Source organism: Pseudorasbora parva, chromosome 9, assembly GCF_024679245.1.
Source record: "Pseudorasbora parva isolate DD20220531a chromosome 9, ASM2467924v1, whole genome shotgun sequence".
Taxonomy (NCBI): Eukaryota; Metazoa; Chordata; class Actinopteri; order Cypriniformes; family Gobionidae; genus Pseudorasbora; species Pseudorasbora parva.
In genome coordinates this window covers 8,353,842-8,376,542 of record NC_090180.1, presented here as the reverse complement: position 1 = coordinate 8,376,542, position 22,701 = coordinate 8,353,842, and the positions used below count along the sequence as shown (strand labels likewise).

General features: G+C 37.1%; 2 protein-coding genes across 3 annotated transcripts in view; both read right to left on the bottom strand.

Annotated features, from left to right (window-relative positions):
* LOC137090036 (zinc finger protein GLIS1) overlaps window positions 1-13,511 on the bottom strand; it is a 46,381-nt gene extending 32,870 nt beyond the window's left edge. The window contains exon 1 of the mRNA XM_067453716.1: window positions 13,469-13,511. The gene's annotated coding sequence lies outside the window, so the exon portion shown is untranslated. The remainder of the gene's footprint in view (window positions 1-13,468) is intronic.
* Window positions 13,512-14,415: 904 nt separating this feature from the next.
* ndc1 (NDC1 transmembrane nucleoporin) lies at window positions 14,416-22,694 on the bottom strand. Of its 2 annotated transcripts, XM_067453051.1 has the most exons (18): window positions 22,560-22,694; window positions 22,150-22,270; window positions 21,617-21,718; window positions 21,321-21,495; window positions 20,314-20,443; window positions 19,943-20,051; window positions 19,800-19,851; window positions 19,562-19,694; window positions 19,374-19,466; window positions 18,939-19,020; window positions 18,695-18,859; window positions 18,305-18,565; window positions 16,581-16,693; window positions 16,301-16,351; window positions 15,668-15,731; window positions 15,467-15,567; window positions 15,204-15,364; window positions 14,416-15,123 (listed from the first exon to the last, which is right to left on the bottom strand). In XM_067453051.1, exons 1-18 carry the CDS (start codon window positions 22,596-22,598, stop codon window positions 15,060-15,062), a joined length of 2,016 nt encoding a protein of 671 aa, XP_067309152.1. In that variant the 5' UTR covers window positions 22,599-22,694; the 3' UTR covers window positions 14,416-15,059. The 2 variants fall into 2 exon arrangements, with proteins under 2 accessions (XP_067309152.1, XP_067309153.1); XM_067453052.1 differs by lacking the exon at window positions 16,301-16,351.
* Window positions 22,695-22,701: the final 7 nt, after the last annotated feature.

The window sequence follows — 22,701 nt, the reverse complement described above, 5'->3', positions numbered from 1 at the left end:
CACAACAGTCACATCTATGAGATCAATTCAATTTAATGAATCAGTTTCATGTCAGATGATGTCACATCAATTTTAAATGAGCGCAGAATACCGTCCGAATGGTGATATTGTATTATCCTAACACTTCTCTACATGTGTTTTTGACCTACCTTAGCTATTTACAATCTTATGCAATTAAGCATGCTTTCATTTCAATATTTGTAGCATCCAATAAAAAAAATGTTAATTACAAAATTACCAATTGGAGCCAAATCACAGAAACTGCAGCAATGATTTTAATATTAGTGTCAGGTAAGAGTAAGATGCGCGTCTAAATTTTATGGAAGTTTATTATAAACTTTATTATAAAATTTACTTAGACTGACTGGGTAAACCCAGCCTGATCTGCCAGCGATTTGACTTCGCCCTGCAACACAGTCTGAAAACCTGTACATTCATTTCTACTGCTTCTGTTACACTTTTGCGGGAACAAATCACAGACTAACTTATTCACCTGGCACACTATTGGCGAGTTTAGTAGTCTGTTTAGTTGACTATCCAATTGCATACAGAGTCATTCAAATAATGCTCATTGATCAAATCTTAAATTGAGCTTGGTCTGGTGATACCCAGACAACTTATAAACTAGAAAATCATGTGAAATTTACTTTTTAAATCAATTTGATTTTTATCAGTAAATAATTAATTTTAAGACGTGTCTTTTCAAAAACAGAATGACCTTCTGTAAAGCCCATGTATAGAAAACACGCGCACGCGCACGCGCACACACACACACACACACACACACACACACACACACACACAAACACAAACACACACACACACACAATTTCAAGCATGCTAAGTCTCAAAAACGCCCCAAAAAATAATTAAAATGACACTTTGCCATAGCAACAGTTTATAAAATATCAGGAATCCATTCGTATGTCTATATCTGTCATGTTTTCACATTATACTGATGAAGTTTGAAGTAAATCGGGTGAAAGTAAGACAGTGATTTAATTTTTTTTCAAAAAGTGACACATCCTGCTGCCAGTTGGTGGCGCTATAACTTTGACTGAATATTGGAATGTAGATGTCTTCAGGCCAGGACTCTTGTCAAACATGTGAAGTTTGAGGCAGATCGGACATTGTATGCCTGAGGCACAACAAATTCCTGTGTCATGGCGAAACATCAACATTTGTGAGGCCGCCACAGACACACCCTTCAGGGAAAACTCAAGATCTTCCCAATTTAACGCCACAAAGGCCTTTAGATTAGACTGTGCAGATATGATGTTGATATGATTAAATCTCTAGGAGGAGTTTGTTAAAATACAACGTCTGGCAATGGCAAAAACTGCACCAATTTACCAAAGAAAATTCAAAATATCTCACTTCCTGTTGGTTTTTCAGATTTGGCGCCTTGGGTCTTTTTTGTAGGTATTGGGCTGCTGAATGCGTCTACTGAATTTTCATACTCATACATGAAACGTAGCGCGAATGATGCTTAATTTAAATTTTGTAGGTGGCGCTATCGAACCATTTTGCCACACCTAATTCTGAAACCCATTTCAGATGTATGTTTTCACCACTTCTGATGCGTGTGCAAAGTTTCATGAGTTTTCATGTGTGTTTAGGCCATCAAAAATGTAATTCATTTGGGAAAAGAAAAATGATGGTTTTAGCAATTACAATAAGGTCCTCACACCTTAAGCCTTAAATATCTGAGTTCCTGTTCGTCGGAGCTAATGACTGTAAATTAGAAAGTTGTTCGGCTCAAAGAGAACAATATATATACAGAGTTTGGTGACTGAAGATAAAACTAACCCCCCCACTTTTGACAAAAGATTGCATTACTTTTGTTAAAAGATGGCGCTACTGAGCTCCTCCACCATGCCCGTTTTTAAGTCTTTGCCCATATCTACTGGACAGCATGTCTGATGTGTGTGTTGAGTTTCATGTAATTTGAAGCATTTTAAGAATCTCAAAAGGAGCGAAAAAGAATGTTATAGTTTGATGTGTTGCCGTGGCAACAGTATATACAATATCAGGAAGTGCTTACCAGCTTTATATCTGCTATGTTTTGACATTATACTGATGAAGTTTGAAGTAAATCGGGTAAAAATAAGATGGTGATTTCAAAGCATTTTGAAAGTGACACACTTCCTGCTGCCAGTTGGTGGCGCTATAACTTTGACTCACAAAAGTCATATCCATGTGATCAGCCTCTTACAACGAACACACAGCTGAAGTTTCATCAAAATGAATTAATGAATGCAGATGTTATAACACACTTCCTGTTTCCCTTTTCTCGCCATAAATTCGCCTCCTCGCCACAGCCTAACCGTTTGAGATATCAAAAAGTTGCTTGCAATTTAGCATCCTCAGTGTCTTGACTTCATGCTGACCGAGTTTGGTGCTGATTGGGTGAATCGTCTAGGAGGAGTATCGCAAATTCCAGAGCTTGCGTTTTCCGAACAACCCATAATAGCTCACTTCCTGTTGGGCTGACACATAACTTAGAGCACGAAAGTTGTTCGGCCCCATGAGCTCTATATGTGTACCGAGTTTCATACATGTGCGTGCAAGTGTGTTTGATTTATAGACCATGTTTTCAGACCCCACTTTAGGGGGCGCTGTCGAGCCCCCCTGCCACGCCCAGGTACCAGCCTCAGCCCGGCCCTGATGGCCCCAGATTCCAATGTGTGTGCAAAGTTTCAAGAGTTTTCGAGCATGATAAGGGCCCCGAAAGTGCCCGAATAGTCGAAAAAGCTAAATTGTCCTTAGAAGAACAATAGGGCTCTGCGCCCTTTCAGGGCTTGGGCCCTAATAATAATAATCCTTAGAAGAACAATAGGGCTCTTCGCCCTTTCAGGGCTTGGGCCCTAAAAAAAAAAATCCTTAGAAGAACAATAGGGCTCTGCGCCCTTTCAGGGCTTGGGCCCTAATGAGTCCTCATGGGCACGGCGCCACACTACTGCTTTGACTAAACACATTAAAAGGGCTATGTAAAATCCTTTTTCCACATTGTATATTAATACTATTATAAATGAGGATAAACATTTAGATACAATATCACAAGTTTATTACTCACTCTTACAAGCATGCTTATCCATCATTTAAATGGAAACATATGTAGCAATGTGTCAGAGTGGTTTTCTCTTGCAGAATAAGTCTTTCAGTGAATCATAAATATAAAATATATCATACATACTAAACCTGTGATAACGACGACAACAACAACAACTCAGAATTAGATCATAATTCATTACAAATAATAAAAAAAAAACTCAAATTAAAGAACAATAAATAACACGTATCAAATTTATGACACATATTTAGAAAAGTAGTAGAAAATTCCATGGTTCATTGCACAAATGTGGTCGGTTACCCACAGAAAATAAAGAAAATAATCTAGCACAATAAAATAATAAGAACCTCTACATACTCATGAGAACACGCAAGTTACATCACAGCATGACTAATGGATTGATTCAGTGTAATTGGCCTAATAAGATTCCCTGTGCACACATCATTTTCACCTTTTGCTCTCAATAATCCTTTTTATCAGACTGTTTTCTCAAGTAGAGCTTCACTAATGTGTTTTTGTCCATTACGCTCTCATCCCTACAAAACTAAATGGAGAATCACCATGTCACTTGAAGTCGTTCAGTTCTGTTCAGGCTTTACCAGAGGTCTTTAAAATTATTTATAAGTGTTAGGTGAAGGATGATTTAACTCAATTCTAGCTATAAATTTAGTTTTATACAAGACATTCAATAATATTTAAATAACGTTGTTTTTTTGAAGCATGGCAGCTGGTTTTAGCTGGTTTAAGCTGGCCCTGAGCTGAAGCTACTTTCTTAGAACCAGCACTTGACCAGCTTAAACCAGCTCAAACCAGCTGCCATGCTTCAAAACATACATAACCAGCATATGCTATATACAAACCCGATTCCAAAAAAGTTGGGACACTAGCTGTATAAATTGTGAATAAAAACAGAATGTAACGCGGAAGTTTTCAAATTTCAATATTTTATTCAGAATACAACATAGATGACATATCAAATGTTTAAACTGAGAAAATATATAATTTTATTATATATTTAGAAAATAATTTATTATATATTTAGAAAATAAGTTGATTTCAAATTTCATGACATCAAAAACACATCTAAAAAAGTTGTGACAAGGCCATGTTTACCACTGTGTGGCATCGCCTCTTCATTTTATAACAGTCTGCAACGTCTGGGGAAGTTGCTCAACTTTAGGAATAGGAATGTTGTCTCATTCTTAACTAATACAGGTTTCTAGTTGCTCAACTGTATTAGGTCTTCTTTGTCGCATCTTCTCTTTATGACACGCCTAATGTTTTCTATGGGTGAAAGATCTGGACTGCAGACTGGCCATTCAGTACCCGGATCCTTCTTCTACGCAGCCATGATGTTGGCATTGTCATGTTGGAAAAGGTCTTCCCTTAAAGAGACAATGTATGCATGGGAGCAAATGTTGTTCTAAAACTTGAATGTACCTTTCAGCATTGATGATGCTTTTCCAGATGGTTAAACTGCCCATGCCATGCACTCATGCAACCCCATACCATCAAGATGCAGGTTTCTGAGCGCTAATAACAACTTGGGTTGTCCTTGTCCTCTTTAGTCCAGATGACATGGCGTCCCAGTTTTCAAAAAGAACTTCAAATTTTGATTAGTCTCACAGAAAAGTTTTCCACTTTGCCACAGTCCATTTGAAATAAGCTTTGGCCTAGAGAAAACGCCTGCGCTTCTGGATCATGTTCAGATATGGCTTCTTTTTTGACCTAGAGTTTTAGCCATGCAGCAACAGCGAATGGCATGGTGGATTGTGTTCACCGACAATGTTTTCTAGAAGTATTCCTGAGCCCATGTTGTGATTTCCATTACAGTAGCATTCCTGTATGTTATGCAGTGCCGTGTAAGGGCCAGAAAATCATGGGTATTGAGTGTGGTTTTCTGGCCTTTACCCTTATGCACAGATATTGTTCCAGATTCTCTAAATCTTTGGATGATATTATGCACTGTAGATGATGACAACTTTAAACTCTTTGCAATTTTTCTCTGAGAAACTCCTTTCTGATATTGCGCCACTATTTTTCGCCACCGCACTGAGAGGCTCTTTTTATACCCAATCATTTTGCCAAATGACCTAATAAGTTGCAAATTGGTCCTCCAGCTGTTCCTTATATGTACATTTAATTTGCCCGGCCTCTTATTGCTCCCTGTCACAACATTTTGGAATTAGTATCTCTCATGAAATCCAAAATGAGCCAATATTTGGCATGCTATTTTAAAATGTCTCACTTTTAACATTTGATATGTTATCTATATTCTATTGTGAATAAAATACAAGTTTATGGGATTTGTAAATTATTGCATTTCTTTTTTATTCACAAGTTGTACAGTGTCCAAACTTTTTTGTAATCAGCTTCGTACCATTTTCTCATCATATATTTTAAGAATGATGCTGAATGAAATGACCTGCCAATAATGGTCTTAAAAACAAACTATGGTAAGTTTTAAAGGAAATTACAAAGTGATAATGTTACAAATTCAAGACTGAGAACAATATGACTTAATTTAAGAATGTTTTTTTTTCTTTTTAATATAACCACAGATTGCTAAAGATAGCTGTGTAATACTAGGAAAGGAGAACGTATTTAGCAATAAATACTTCTGTCTTTATTTTCAGAGCATTTCTATGCTAGAACAAACATTATTATCATATAAAATGTGCCATGCGACAGATGCATTGAACAAATGCAAGTTATTTTCATATAGCCTATGCCTTGTTTCATTTTTTATTATGCTGTGTAATGTGTAAACTGTGGGATAAACTTGTGGCTGGCATGTTTATTGTCTAGAGAACGGGTATGAAAAGGTGACCAACGAATCTGCTTTGAATCTGCTCTAATTTATTAGTTCGCAGCAGGTGCCAGGCAGCTGTTAACTGAACAGAGGGAAAAAAACATAATTAACTGTGATGTTAAGGTTTAGAAAGTATTGTGTCATTTTCAACTCTGCCATTTTCAACAAGCCAGAAATCTTTGAAGTGAATTCAAAGAAATGATTTAGGCTAAACTAGCAGCACTATCCAGCTCTCATTACAGGGCATAAAATAATGAATGAGGAGACACATGGACTTGAAGGGAGGAATAAATACCAAATTTACATTTATGTATACATCAGATACTTTTATTGTGTGAGAGAGAGAGAGCTAAAAATGAGAAACAATCACACAATTAATTTATCATAAGAGCCAACAATGTGATGCAGAAATGGCAAGGTTCAAGAATTTGTGAAATCAGCGCACAATAAAGTAATAAAGAACTATTAATCTATATAAGAGCCAACAATAACTGCATTTCTATGTTCTTCTAATTTTCACATTTACAGTTTTCTGTTCTCTATTCAATGAAAGCCATTTATTACATGTCAACATGCAAGTATTCATTATGTGAAATTTTCAGTGACTAGCCTATATGTTTAAACTGCTGTGACAAATCCCAGACAGTTATTTTATTCAATCTAAAATATCCGTTTCAGAATCGGTCATGATGCTCTTATAAAGCATTACTCACATCAAACAGCATTGCTATAACACTGAATGTAAAAAAAAGGCGCCTGTCTGCCGAGAGATAGTTAAATTTGCTGTCAAATATTCTTTGTAAAGTCAAGTTGGTTATATGTAATTCTGATGCAATTCTATTTATTAATTTTTCTGTTTATTAAAATCAAGTATAAATCTAATCAAGTTTGTGTTTTTATTTATTTCAAGTTAATACCTAAAGGCAGTAATAAGCTAAACAATGTTTTATTTGGGAGCTAAAGTTCAACTGTTCTTTTTCATAATCATCTTATTTTTAGATCAGCAGTCATCAACCTTGCTAAACATTGGCCAGAGACACAACGATGTACATTTAATTTCCCCAAGCTGATTGCTCAACCTCCCCATAGTCATGCTTTCAGGCCATTACAAGTTTAATTTTGATGTGACAATGCAGTGATAGTGGGTGAGCTGCTTACTTACAGTGCATCAGGAAAGTATTTCGAGCACTTTATTTTTTCTACATTTTGTTATGTTACAGCCCTATTCCAAAATGGATTGAATTATTATTATTTTTTACCTCAGTTCTACAAACAATACCCCCCTATGACAATGTGAAAGAAGTTTGTTTGGAATCTTAGCAAATTTAATTAATGTCCATATGTATTCACAGCCTTTGCTCAATACTTTGGTGAAGCCCCTTTGGCACCAATTACAGCCCCAAGCCTCTTTAAGTGTGACACTATAAGCTTGGCACACCTATTTTTGGGCCGTTTCTTCCATTCTTCTTTGCAGGACCTCTCAAGAGATGTTCAATCGTGTTCAAGTCTGCTCTGGCTGGGCCACTCAAGGACATTCACAGAGTTGTCCTGTAGCCATTCCTTTGTCATCTTTGCTGTGTGCTTAGGGTCATTGTCCTGTTGGAAGATGAACCTTTGCTCCAGTCTGAGGTCCAGAGCAGGTTTTCATCAAAATGTATCTGTTCATTGCTGCATTCTTATTTTCCTCAATCCTGACTAGTCTCCCAATAACTTCCGCTTAAAAACATCCCCACAGCATGATGCTGCCACCACCATGCTTCACTCTAGGGGTGGTATTGGCCAGGTGATGAGTGGTGCCTGGTTTCCTCAGACATGATGCTTGCCATTCAGGACAAAGAGTTCAATCTTTGTTTCAGCAGACCAGAGTATTTTGTTTCTCATGGTCTGAGAGTCCTACGGGTGCCTTTTGGCAAATTACAGGCGGTCTGTCATGTGCCTTTTACTGAGGAGTGGCTTCCATCTGGCCACTATACCATATAGGCCTGACTGGTGGAGTGATGCAGAGATTCTCCTCTCTTCAGAGAAATACTGGAGCTCTGTCAGAGTGACCATTGGGTTCTTGGGTCACCTCACTGACTGGGGCCCTTCTCCCACGATCGCTTAGTTTGGCCGGGCAGTCTGCTCTAGAAACCTAGTTCCAAACTTCTTCCATTTATGGATGATGGAGGCCACTGTGCTCATTGGGACCATCAATGTAGAAATTGTTCTATACCCTTCCCCAGATCTGTGCCTCAATACAATACTCTCTCAGAGGTCTACAGAAAATTCCTTGGACTTCTTGGTTTGTGCTCTGACATGCACTTTTAACTGAAGCACCTTATATAGACAGGTGTGTACCTTTCCAAATGATGTCCAGTCAATTGAATTTACCACAGGTGGACTCCAATCAAGTTGTAAAAACATCTCACGGATGATCTGTGGAAACAGGATGCACCTGAGCTCAATTTTAAGTGTCATGGCAAAGGCTGTGAATGCTTATGTGATTTTTAATTTGTAATTAATGTACAAATATTTCAAACAAACTTCATTCACGTTGTCATTATGGGGTATTGTTTGTAGAATTGGGGGGGGGGGGTGCACTGTACATTTAAAATATTTTGTAATGTTTGCATTGTTTTATTTTTGTATTTTTTTTAAGAAGCACTGCCTCCATTGTCTCTTGTTTTTGCATGCATGTTTTTTCAACTTGATTTGAAGTGGAAGAGACAATTTTCACTCTGCGCTGCCGCTGGACTGAGACTACAGCGATCTGTTATGACATCGAAACGCCCTTTATTGTTTAAATCTCTTCAGTGGGTTGTGCTGTTTAATGTGTTTTGGATTGTTCTGCTGATGAAATATCCTTCCAAGAAATTTCAGTAGACAAAAAAAACAACAAAAAAAAACTACCTCCGGACAGCATAGGCTTGTGTAAAATTATATGTGCTCTAAGAGCGTTATACAGTGGATGCCATAGAAAACACGGTAAGACACGGTAATACAGTAATAGTACAGCAATAGTGCTTCTTATGTAATTCAAGAAATGTCTCATATGAGGCAGGGAGAAAAGCAAATAAAAAAATACTAAAAATAACTGTGATGTCAATTCAACTAAAAACTGCTTGCCAGCAAGATTTGCACTGGCTGTTAAACACCTTTGAACTTATCAGTGCATATCTAATACATACATTATTATTTCATAGTCTTATTCAGCAAGGACTCAACAAATTGCCATTAAAAACATTTAAAATGTTAAAAATAAACCTTCTTATTTTGAATTTACTATTCATCAAAGAATCCTGGAAAAAAAATTATGGTTTCCACAAAAATTACCTGTTTTTAACATTGATAAGAAATATTTCTTGAACAGCAAATCAGCATATTAGAATGATTTCTGAATAATTTCATGATCATTGGACTGAAGACTGGAGTAATGATGCTGAAAATTTAGCTTTGCCAAAACAGGAATAAATTACGATAGAAAAGTTATTTTAAATTGTAACCATGGCGAGTACAGGATACTTCTTTCAAAAACATTTAAAAACCCAACGGACTCCAAACCCTTGAAAGGCAATTTGATGTTAGAAATGTAGAAAAGGTGGCCATATTGTGCTGCCAGGACATTATTTTTCCTGTGTTACTGGGAACATAAATGAACAATATAGAGAACAATATAAAAGGATCCTGGTGTCTCACATTACCCACTGTTATTAAAGCACTGACAGAAGGACGCATCGCCGACCGCACTGCCACCTCCCCAGTCCAAACATTTACAAGCAAGTGCAAATCTGTGAGAAAACTCAGCTGAACTCTAAAGCCGGGAAATTCCACTGAAATGACAGTGGTTGAATCCAAACCACCAGACATGGACAGAGCTTCTCTACGGAATACGGTGGGTGGACAGTGCGTGGAGCCAGTGCTTACACACTCCACGCATCTGCCAATGGCCTGGCGTTTAAGGATACAAGATCTCTTCAAATTGCATGCGGCTAATTGGTTGTGACTTGTATTTCATATTTCAATAAAACTATTCTCGTTCTGGTTGAGTAAATGTCTATGATTATGGATTTACAAAATGAAATGTTTAAATGAGGAGTAACTTGAGACCTGAAGAGCAACAAACAAATGAAAATGATTTAATGTAAAGCTATACTCTGGGTGAAATACAAGTTATGCTCAATCCATTTAAATTGTTTGTGCAATGTTGATTTTTACCACAAAAAGGAAGGGGTGGAATATCCAATATTTCTTCTGCAGGGTGGAACTGAATCTCATGGCCATTGGACAACCTTATTGCCCAGCCCTCGAGCCACTATACACATCATCAGAGAGGAGATGTGAGTGTTTTTGATGAAATATTACAGACAATTCTTTATTGATTATATTGATGTGCATGGATAAGCCAACATTCCTATTATTCCATTGACTAATTAATAAATAAATTATATATATATTTATATATAAATTATTTATATATATATATATATATATATATATATATATATATATATATATATATATATATATATATATATATATATATATATATATATATATATGTAATGGTGAGGTACTTAAAAGGGAAGTGCACTGTAAAATATGCTTTTAAATTTATTGTTGGGGGAAAAAAAGCAAAAAAAAGACAGCTGTGGTTGCCAGATTTTTACTGTAAAAACGGTTGACAAAGTTTCAGATATTATGTGATGGCATATTGGTGCCTGTATTGCTTATATTTTAATAAAATATACAGCAACAGTTACAACAATTTACTTCCACAATAAAATTCGACTTTTTACTTTAAATGCTTATTGTGCGACTGGTATTATTAGTGGTTATTAATGATTATAGGGTACAATACTTTGTATTGTACATTGTATTGTACAATACTTTGTATGAAAAACATGACATTAAAATAATGTAATGAATATTAAGTAATGAAAAATTTAATAAAAGACCTTAATGCACCCATTACTGATAACAAAATGAGTCCTAAATCCTATATGAGATCACAAAATCCTAATCAAGTGATGCGTCACACGGAGATATATGGGATTTTTTTTAATTAATAGTTTTTACATTCTAAAATCCAAAATTCTACAGAAAAGTGTTATTCAATCATTTACATTTTTTCCCCACTGTACAATGTACACATTTTTACAGTAGCAATTTACTGTACTTTCTTTCCTTCTCGCTCTCAAAAAAGTTACAGTATGAAGGCTGATATTGGGATGAACATCCAATCTGTAGCTCCAGCATCAACCATAGCCCTGTACGCCTCTGTTAAAACCCTTCAACCATATATAAAAAAATTCCCATCCTGTATTTCCAAACAGGTTTCCAAACCTCAGCTCCTTTAAGTTTTCATAATGTAAACAAATACTTGAAACGTAAACGTGCACACAAGGATGTAGAGAAAGAGAAGTGTATAAAAAAACAGATCTGACACCACACAAAAAATAAAACTGCATTCAGAAGTGTACCGTTTTTTAGGCTTGTTGCAGAGAAAATATCTGATGATCCCCCACAGTGTTCTGGTTGGTCTCATATCGTATTACCGAGCATTCCATAAAAGTTTATGGAATCTTGGCTTTTAGGCAAGATGGCCCAATATGTGAGGTCGGTTCTTTTTAAACAGTTTCAGCCACAGTCAACGGGAAACTTAAAGTCCTATTTTACGGTCCCTGTCAACACGATCATCATCACATTCAATTAACTTTAAGAGCAGACTTAAACCGCAGCAATACAAATAGCATGAGCGCTATAATGCTTTCAAGGCATCTACATCGACATGAAAATGGATTTGACAGTCATTGAAGCATTTGTTTAAAGGAACTTTTTGAAATATTAAATGGCCAATAAAAATAGCATGGTTATTGCAGTGATTTACAGCACTGCAACAATACTGGCAACATATAATGGAGCACCAAAAAATCATCACAGAGAACATATTATGAACAAATTAGGTCAAAAATATATGTGAGCGTAACACCCGAGGGCATCATAAAGTAATGATGCGTAGGACATCAAGATGGCCAGCGGCATTACTGGCTACAACAGAAGAAGACCCCACCAGGTACCACTCATCTCCACTACAAATAGGAAAAAGAGGCTACAATTTGCAGAAGCACACCAAAATTGGACAGTTGAACACTGGAAAAATGTTGCCTGGTCTGATGAGTCTCGATTTCTGCTGAGACATTCGGATGGTAGAGTCAGAATTTGGCATAAACAGAATGAGAACATGGATCCATCATGCCTTGTTACCACTGTGCCGGCTGGTGCTGGTGTAATGGTGTGGGGGATGTTTTCTTTACACACTTTAGGACCCTTAGTGCCAATTGGGCATCGTTTAAATGCCCCGGCCTACCTGAGCATTGTTTCTGACCATGTCCATCCCTTTATGACCACCATGTACCAATCCTCTGATAACTACTTTCAGCAGGATAATAAACCATGTCACAATCTTTTCAAATTGGTTTCTTGAATATGACAATGAGTTCACTGTACTAAAATGGCCCCCACATTCACCAGTTCTCAACCCAATAGAGCATCTTTCGGATGTGGTGGAACGGGAGCTTCGTGCCCTGAATGTGCATCCCACAAATCTCCATCAACTGTAAGATGCTATCCTATGGGCCAACATTTCTAAAGAAAGCTTTCAGCACCTTGTTGAATCAATGCCACGTAGAATTAAGGCAGTTCTGAAGGCGAAAGTATGTAAATTAGTATTGTGTTCCTAATAATCCTTTAGGTGAGTGTTATAAACCTACATTTAAGATCAGAATCAACTAGACCCTAGAACTTTTTTTAAAGGTAAAGACAGCCTAATATTATACTTTAAAAACTGACATTAGTAAGAAGTGTTCATGAGGGCTTCAGATTTTTCCAGTTCCTGGTAAATGTAAAAACATTAGCTTTCCATTTATGTCTAATATCTTTATTGCACCCTGAAGAAATCCACTCCAAGTAAAATTATCCTCTGCTTGACATAGTTACAATGCAAGACTAAGAATTGGCTTTTACTGTAAACCGATCAATTTGTTTTCAATTTCTGGCCAATTTTTATATTGTGAAACACAATCTTAACTGTTACTTCTCCAACCACACTGTAAAAGTCAATATTGCAGGAAAACGGAATCTTCTTTTATGAGAAGTATTATTATTATTTTTTAAAATTAAACAACCTGAGTTTTCCCCATATTTACAGACGTTTTAAACAATCAGATATAGTAATTCATCATTAAAAACCCTTAATGAAACACATTAATTCTAAATATTTTTCCAAACTGAACCACTAAAACTGCCAATGAAGGAGTAGTAGGACGAATTCAAGGAATAAAAAATAGAACATTTTGGTCAGTGGGAAAACGCGCTCATGAAATAAACAGAAAAGTCTAAAACAAACATTTTTTTAAGGAACTGGACTTAAAGTGATCGTTTCTCAAAAATAAAATCAATTTAACCACGTTAAACGCTTTCATTTTTTGAGGTGAACTATTTATTTTAACAGATAGCCATAAACTAAACTTCATAATTTATCTGTAATGTAGCCTAACCAAGAGTGAAATCAAGTGTGTCTTTAGTCAGAAGGGGGAAAAAATTACCTTGTTGCGAGTGGTTTCCAGGACCTACAATCAAGCCATACATTTCATAAAAATCCTGCATTACTGAAACGAGTGTTTATCTAAAAATAATAAGAAAAAAACTTGTTCTGCAAGTAGCTACACGCTTCGGCATGGACATTATAAAAAAAAATTGGGTGAAAATATCATGCTCATCTTTAGTATTAGCAAGAAACAAAATAATACTGAAAAATTTACCCGAAAGACAAGATCCCAAAATACGACACTGACGTCTTAAAATCAAATTCAGGGGCAGATTAGTGTCACTTTCGTCTACTTGGTTAAAACTGTAAAGTAAACTTACCCGAAGTCGAATGTCACGGAGTCCACTGCTGCAGAAAGAGACACTGGTGTTTAAGACTCATCCATCCTTCCCCTCAAGAGTAAGACCAAACCCATAACCTTGAAATTGTTTAATCTCTTCCTCTAAAAAGCGGTTGAAAGTGAGACCGCGTTCTCTTTCTTAAAGCATGTAATCCGGTAAAGTAACAATGACAAAACTAATAAGACAGGCGCTCATTAAGGATATCAGCGTTGTGGTCCATAAAAGTAAATATACGACTTAATGGAACATGCTGCCGACTCATACTTAAGCACTAAACTTTACGAACTACGAAACTATAAAGTCATTAATCTTTAATCGATATTTAACCAAACTGACGTTTAAGAAACCACTAAACATTTGTCATTAGTGTTTGGTACTACAAATGACTTTGTGGAGATGTACCGAGGAAAACAATCCAGACGTTTCCCTGCATGGTAGCCTAGCTTATGTAATATTCATTGAGAAAACTTAATTAACTACGTCATTAAATACTTAAAATGTAATACTAAATATAACTTAAGAGCAGCACAGAATACACACAGCGACATCTGCTGTATATCGGAGGAACCATTTAGAAACGATCTGCAAAACTTATCTGCAGCCATTTACATGACATTTTAGAAAAGTTTATTTAATTATATGAATGTTTCAAAAAGTTCATTTCTGACATTAACCAAATAACTCAATCGATGATCTCTTGGTAAACAAATACCCAAAACATGTTTACGGATACCAGATTGACAAATGGATGACCCTGGGAATGATCCATGTAACATATGCTGCCTTGAAAATTTACCATACAACCAGTGCGCTATTAAAATCACAAACATATAACTGGAACAATGAATGATTCAAAAGGAAAAAATGTTGACCCCCTCATTTTCAATAAAGCGAGCGTAATAAAATTTAAATATTTCTTGAAATCTCCACCATGATATTGACATTTACCAGACTTGAACCCTAATGACATTCTAGTACACAGGTACATGTACACAAACAAAATTCCCAGATTTTTGAATTGTATATGAAAGATGTAAATGTTAATTATAAAGTGACTGGGATTTCAAGGGGAAATACAGTGCAGCATCCGTCTGTAAAGCAATACTTAAAGGCCTTGAGTGATGTACAGTGCTAATCCCCCAAATATCAGAACTTTTCAAAGCAGCACATTGTCTCTTTTCTCTCCTGACAAACACACACACACACACACATCTAAAGACATCTGAGAGGAAGAGGTTGTTTGGTGCACTATTCCTTGAATTCCAAGAACTGCTGAAGCCTTTTTCTATGTTCTGATGAAATATTCACAGCACTGTAAACAAAGAAAATTGAGTGTAAACATGCATGTTTATGTTTCTCAGTGATATTACTGCAAGGAATGATGCGACTTACTTCAAGTGCTCTCCAAAAGTGGTAGTTATCTTGTAGATGGCTGTCTTTAGCGCAGCCCTCAGTGCAAACCTTAGAGTTTTGTAAGTGGAATCACCCATACTGCAGATAGACCTTGCAGGTTTGCTGGAGGCATGAGGCAGTTTAAAGTGTCTGTCAACAGCCTACAAATTAAAAGATTAACTAAATGAATTAGAATGTCCCCATTTGAATTCATAGGCTCATCACTTTTAACACTTTAATGGCCACAATGACTTTTGTTTTACCTCTAACAAGACTACCAAGCAGCTAAGAATACTAGGTAATGTAGTCTGCACCACTCCAAACTGATCCTCAGAGAAAGAGGCAGCCACCAGATGTGATAGTCCTTGAAGACAGAAATAACAAAACACTCAATCTAAATAAATCAGTCAAACAAATAAGCATGTAAGGTGGTGTCTCTTAAAAATGAATCGCTACTTTCTGACCTTGGAGAGCCCAGATATGAGCCTGGCTGTCAGCAAACAAAGCTTGGCTAGAGGCTTCTGGAAGCTGTTCAATACAATAAACTTTTACTATGGATAAAGCATGAATCAGACAACTTCACCAAGCATAATTTTAAAAAGCATAATAAATGAATTCATTAATTTTTAGTATGAAATACATTTCTATGTAAAATACATTTTGATTTGATGCATGCGAGAAGGTATATGCACTACACAGATTCAAATGAGAGAAACAAGTGAGAGAAACAACACAGGACATGACTACACCCCAACATACAGACCCAGTTTATCTACAGTTGCTCTAAATACAATTGATAGATATAGATTCAACTGATTTTGTATAAAATAAAACTTTTAAAGGATAAACTGTAATATGCCATGCTTTTATTTATTTAAAACTGTGTATAAACTGGGTCACTATAATCTAACACTACAACCTTAGACAAAACACAACTAGAAGGACAGGGGAGACTAATGGTGTTAGTGTTAATTTAAACATGGGCAGAATCTAGACGCATGCATTAATAATCCTTGTAACTAAAAATCTGTTGTGGGCATATTCAACATGCTGCTGCAGGCAGATCCTCCATTCAAGTAATCCATGCTTAACCTTACCTTGTTAAATAAATACACTATCAGCACCCGCTTTGCCAAAAAGCTTTTAACCTGAGCAGAACAATTGAGAGTATGACAGGAACATGAGTTAACAGGTGTCTCTGGGTCATGTAATGGTATCACACTGTAATGTGAACTGGCTTTTTTTTCAGCAACTGAACTGGACACTCAAAAGCTTGTCTGTTTTGGTTCCTATGGAGACACGCTTGGATACCAAAAAACCTGATAAAATAATCGAGGCTTCATTTACAGGTCAGGTAGGATTAGATGAAGATGCTACCTGCTCTCTCCTGTTCTGCAGCCACTGGGCCAGGAAGCTGGGTTTCTGATTGGCTGCAGGTGGACTACAAACGTTGGCAGGGGAGGCCAGAGGACTGCCATTGGTTTGCGACTCTGAAATGAGAAGAAAGAAACAAGCTGGGCTATATTACATTATGATAAAGAGTTATTGTCTACACGTGTGTACATTACTTCTCACAAACCCAGTAATAAGTTTTGTTGTGATATACTCACAAGTAAGTGACATACCGGTACTCAATTTCAGCTCATAGCTTTGCACATCATTCAAAAATATATATTATTGTAGACAATACATCTATAATATTTACAAATACAGAAGTCTCGTCCAATCAGCAGTCAGTATTCCATTCACAGTATTTCCGTTTGGTCAAGAGAAACGCAGTCCAATAAGTCCAATAACATAACACACAATACAAATGTCTTTTATATTACTATATTACTTCTTATAAAATACTTTATAAATATATTTTTCCATTATGTTAAATAATGAAGGAATATATCGGTAATTTCAAGCAATTGAGTAAAATGTATTTAAAATAATTTTAATATTTAGTTATAATTCCATATGAATTAAATTATAATTATGTAAACAATTTGTATTGTTAAATATTAGCTAATTAACAAAAAAGGTATACAATGAATTTATTCACTAAAACAAAAAGTTTTGGGATGCCTCCATTAAATACACATGAATCTTAATGACATCCCATTCTTAATCTCTTCTGTGAAGGCTTTCCACAAGGTTTAGGAGTGTGTTTATGAGAATTTTTGACCATTCTTCTAGAAGTGCATTTGTGAGGTCAGGCACTGATGTCGAACGAGAAGGCCTGGCTCACAGTCTCTGCTCTAATTCAACCCAAAAGTTGTTCTATCAGGTTGAGGTCAGGACTTTATGTAGGCCAGTCAAGTTTCCAAACACCAAACTTGCTCATCCATGTTATGGACCTTGCTTTGTGCACTGGTGCAGTCATGTTGAAACAGGAAGGGGGCATCCTCAAACTGTTCCGACAAAGTTGGAAGCATAAAATGGTCTAAACTGTCTTGGTATGTTGAAGCATTAAGAGTTCCTTTCCCTAGAACTAAGGGGCCAAGGCCAACCCCTGAAAAACAATCCCATAATTCCCCTCCAACAAACTTAAACTTGGCAAAATGCAGTCAGGCAAGTACCATTCTCCTGGCAACCATCAAACCCAGACTCATCCATTAGATTGCCACATAGAGAAACATGATTTGTCACTCCCCAGAACACATCTCCACTACTCTAGAATCTAGTGGTGGCGTGCTTATCACCACTGCATCCGACGCTTTGAATTGCACTTGGAGATGCAAGGCTTGGATGCAGCTGCTGAGCCATGGAATCCCATTTAATTAAGCTCTTTGTTATAATATCACTAACAGTTGACCGTGGAATTTCACGAATGAACTTATTGCACAGGTGGCTGGCAACCCATCACAGTACTGCACTTGAATTCACTGAGCTCCTGAGAGCGACCCATTCTTTCACAAATGTTTGTAGAAGTGTCTGCACGCCTAGGTGCACCTGTGGCCATGGAAGTGATTGAAACACCTGAATTCAATGATTTGGCGGGGTGTCCCAATACTTATGGCAATACAGTGTAATATACACATCACACAAACCAAGGTTCAATTTTGTTTTAATCATTTGATAAATACACTGTGATATTTATAGTCCGTCTGCCTTACCTGTGGAGGCACTCCAAAGCTTGGGGCCCCTCCTCATGACGTGGGGGCTTTGTACAGTACCACCCCAGGGAGAATGGGGTTCCTGTTGGCCAACCAGACGTCGAATAGCAGGGGAAGAGAAGGGGCTGTCTACATCTGGGGTGAAAGGAGCCGTCAGAGCGCTGTGCACACCCCCCACCGATGACTTAAAGACTGAACCAGGGGTCCTTAGCGGGACACTGAGTCGAGGAGTCTCAGGAATGTCCTCGGTTCCTGACATCACTACAGATAAAAGGAAAAAATTAAATCACCCTCTCTAGAGCAGCTCAATTCATCTAGTATGTCACCAAGAGCAGTGCTGGACTCACTGTTCAGTTTTGCCTTTAATGGATATTATCCAAGCGATCTTACTTGAGCTGCTTGAAGAGGCTGATCTGGTGTCACTGCTGGCAGATTGAGATTTGACTCGGCCATTAGATGCAACTGCATCCTGATGAGCCACCAGTCTGTGTGTCAGCTCACTCAGCAAAGACAGACATTCCTTACTGATGGCATTCCAGTTATGAGGGTGACCACCTACATGTACATGTTGCATTAGTTTACCAGGGATGAAAAGGAATGACTTCAGAGTTCTTTGAAAGTTTTTAGTTTGTACCTGGCTGACTCAGACTAAAGACTTCCAGTCTACGTGAGAGAGAATGTTGTGATAATAAAGCCAGGTCTTGCAGAGCCAAAAACTGTGAAACAGTCAGTCAGTTAATCAGTTAAGGATCTATAACATCAGCAAAAAAGTGCCTATAATTACATTTAGGGTCCATTTTGACTTTTCAAATTGTTACATTTGTAACCAATAACTAATTTGAAATCAATAATTTAAATTTAAATAATAGTTTTACAGAGGTTGTACTCACAAAAATAAATAATCAACAAATTATAGCTAGCAACAAAAAAGTGCACAATTCACTATAGATATTTCCATGAGCCTTGAAAAATCACAATTTTATATTCTCTGACCCTGGAAACTGCAAGTTTTTCTGAAAATGAAGAGAAGAAGAAGAAGAAGAAGAAGAAGAAACAGAAAAAAACTGACCTTCATGACTGAAGTATCCTTCTCAACCAAAACTTTGGGCAAACACTGCTCTGCATCCTCAGTAAAAGTAGACTGCACTGGAAAACTGTAGGCCTGAAGATACACAGCAAGCCATCAGAATAATTTTTAAAACAGGTACTAGAGTAACGCTAATTGCTTTGATATGTACAAGACTTCAAACTCTGTACCTCTGTGACATAAATCCTGAAGAGAAGCACAGTAAGGTACCAGGTTAGGTACAGGAAAGTGCCACTGATCGCCAGGTGGTAGAGAAGGGAGAAGTCTAGAAGTCCAGTTAATGAATCCAATGGTTGAACAGAACTATAAAAGTAGCAAAAAGGGATAAAAAGATTCATTAATATTTACTTTAGATTATATTAGTTAATAAATATTCCAGTTCTGGTAGGCTGAGGTCCAAAATCTGACCTGTCTATTTGTAGATTAAGTGTGCTGGAAATCCAGGTCTTAGGAACATACCCTAAGAAATGTAAAATAACATTTAAAGAGAATTCTGAAAGGAAAATAGATGAATTTTATATTATATATCTCTGATCATCAATTTAACTTACCAAAAAAGAAGTAGAGAGCAGCAAAGTTCCTGGCTGAATATAAGGATTGAATAACACTGCACTTCACCACCGCTGGTAGACTGCCCTTGAACCGTGGATATTTGTATTGCTTGAAGACCAATGTGGGAGGGACAAAGAGTTTTGCATTGATAACTTATTGATGAATGCATTAATGATTCTGGTTATTCTTATTCAATCCTTTAACAAGATTTTTGCCACTATTACATCTTTAATAGATATGTGACATTAGAAATAGTGGTTGACCAATATACATCAAAGGCTGATATGTTGGCGCCCTTCTTCTCAATTCAAAAATGTATATCCGTCGACGCATGACATTTAGCAAATGATCTGAGTAAACAAATACTTACTTGTATGGGTTGAAACGACACATAGTACATATTTTGAACCACTCCCAAAAAACTATGACTGTATCCCATGAAGGCCCCAGCCAGGAGAAGAAAGAGATGATACTCATTCAGACAGGTGACGAGTTCATCACTAGAAAAACCCACATAAAATAAAGGACGGTTATTCCAGTTATTGGTGGAAATTGTAACAAAAACACTTGTCATTAAAAACCAAACACAGACAGAGAATGCATTTAATTTGCATCGTAGAGGTGCACTTGGCCTAGCCTGACAAGCCAGACCCACATCAAGATGTTTGGTCTGGAAACTCACCATAGACAGGGCTCAATCCGAGGGGAGGGATAAACGGTTGTCTTTCAAACTCCCTCTGCACGCGATAGGATAGCGCTACCAACCAGAGCAACGAAGGTGAAACAGAGCTTGTTGATAGATTAAACATTCACCGTATCCGGTCGGCTAAACTCCGAACACATCTCCCCTTTTTAAGAATGACTTCAGTGCCGTTCTTTGTTCTTTTCTCAGAGAAAAGCTTAACTCCAAGTCTTCCAGAGTCGCGGTCAAAGCTGATTCGAAAGACGCCGCCGTTCGCCAGTTTCTGTGTTTACTAGAAGCACGCAAACGCAACTCGGCCATCGTCGTCATTATGGCCCCGCCTGCCGACTGTATACACGACGTGATTGGCCTGTCCAGATTGTGAGGAATACAGCTCAGAAGGGTATTGAGAGTTCCTAGACGACACTTGCGGGCAGATTAAATTTGCTTCCGCTAGGGTGCGTCTAGATTTCTAGGTTACACTTGGCCTATATTAGGGTAAGAATGACCTCCTGGTAATTTTGAGATAAAATTACTCACAGTGGTAATTAAAAGCTTAAAATAACTGTATGCGTGTCAATCTTTTCGTCTGGGTACTAGAAGAACCGCCTAGAATGCAATTATTGAAACATGATCCTCTGAGGATGTCGACAGATCAGTGTATGTGAGACGAACAGAATCAGGTCATAACCCACCTCTCAGTTTGCCTGCAGGGAGTTCCAAGAGTGCTATAACGTCCACTGATGGTAACAGAAGCACACCACATTACCAGCATGCCCATGGTGCAATAGACCAAAGAATGGACACACTGTCGCGGGTGGAGCACTGTCCCCAGAAGAGCCACACGTGAACACGGAATGGAAGGAACCACTTAAAGAAACACGAAGAGTGAAATAAATAATCAGCATCTCAAGTAATTTAATGAAAACATAGCCAATAAAATCATTCTGAACATTAATGAAAGACAAATCTATTTAGTCAGTTTGCTCACAAGTGTAGAACTCCAGGTTGAAAAAGCCAGTCATCACAATTACTCCACACAGCACGACAAGGGAAAAGATGGTGCTTGAGGCTGTAAGAAGACTTGTGCATTCTGAAAGCAATGTTTGAGATGCTGATTAAAAGGCAATTCAGATATTAACCAATTAAAGCCAAAAAGGCCTCTTAAGAAATGACATGACCAAAACATTGCTGAAAACCTGTTGCACACAATCTACTACATGAATTCGGTCAATTGATTAAAAATGCATACTTGTTTGGCATTGTAGTATGTGTATTGTGTAAAATGCTATACAAATAAATGTGAACTGCATATTTTTTCAATTCGTTTTCAGGAGTGCGAGCTCCATTTCCTCACTTTACCATACTATATGGGCCTTTAAATCCTGTTGGACAAAATAGTATACAAAACATAAAACTTAAAAAAAAAAAAAAAGTTTTTTAACATTTAATATTGTCAGCACTTCTCAGAATCAGCAACTTGTAATTATGCATTTTGTAAGACAGCCTTGCTGTTTTCCTCACCTGAAATCCATTGGATGGGGTGAAACAGGCTGAATCTACTCAAAAGCACAAATAGTGCAGTTGTCACTGGCAAGAGAAGCACTGACCATGCAATACTCGCCACCGCCCTCCATATTACAACCTGAAAAAACATGAGAATTTGGTGCATTTCATACACCGTTGCTTGTCAGCCTGTCTCAAACACAATTTGTCTACGATTACAGCTTTAAAATTAAACACCAATTTATTACAAATAACTAATATAATTAAATACTCTATCAACTTCTCAGAAACAGACAATAGAGCACACAAAATATGTCGCTATAACAATACATGATTTCCAGATGTCACTGCCGACTTAATACAAACTTCCTAGTTGGTTGGTTACCATACAGTTCTTTAAACTCGGTTTATATTTAACCAGTCCTTACCTTTTTTATGAACCAACAATTCTGTTTTAGCGAAAACATTTTGTCATGCTTGTTTCAGTTCTGCATCACTTGAGTAAAATCCATATCAACATGGCAAAAGTGAGGATAGTACCCGCGCCACACATTCGAAGGACCTCATAAC

What these genes read in the sequence shown, in the direction of transcription:
- ndc1 (XM_067453051.1), bottom strand. Translation starts at nt 22,598, where the DNA reads ATGTTTTCGCTAAAACAGAATTGTTGGTTCATAAAAAAG. An exon ending in CCCCATCCAATGGATTTCAG is followed by an intron (nt 21,719 to 22,149) that starts GTGAGGAAAACA and finishes CATTGCTTTCAG; the next exon opens with AATGCACAAGTCTTCTTACA. An exon ending in CTTAATCTACAAATAGACAG is followed by an intron (nt 19,695 to 19,799) that starts GTCAGATTTTGG and finishes CTACTTTTATAG; the next exon opens with TTCTGTTCAACCATTGGATT.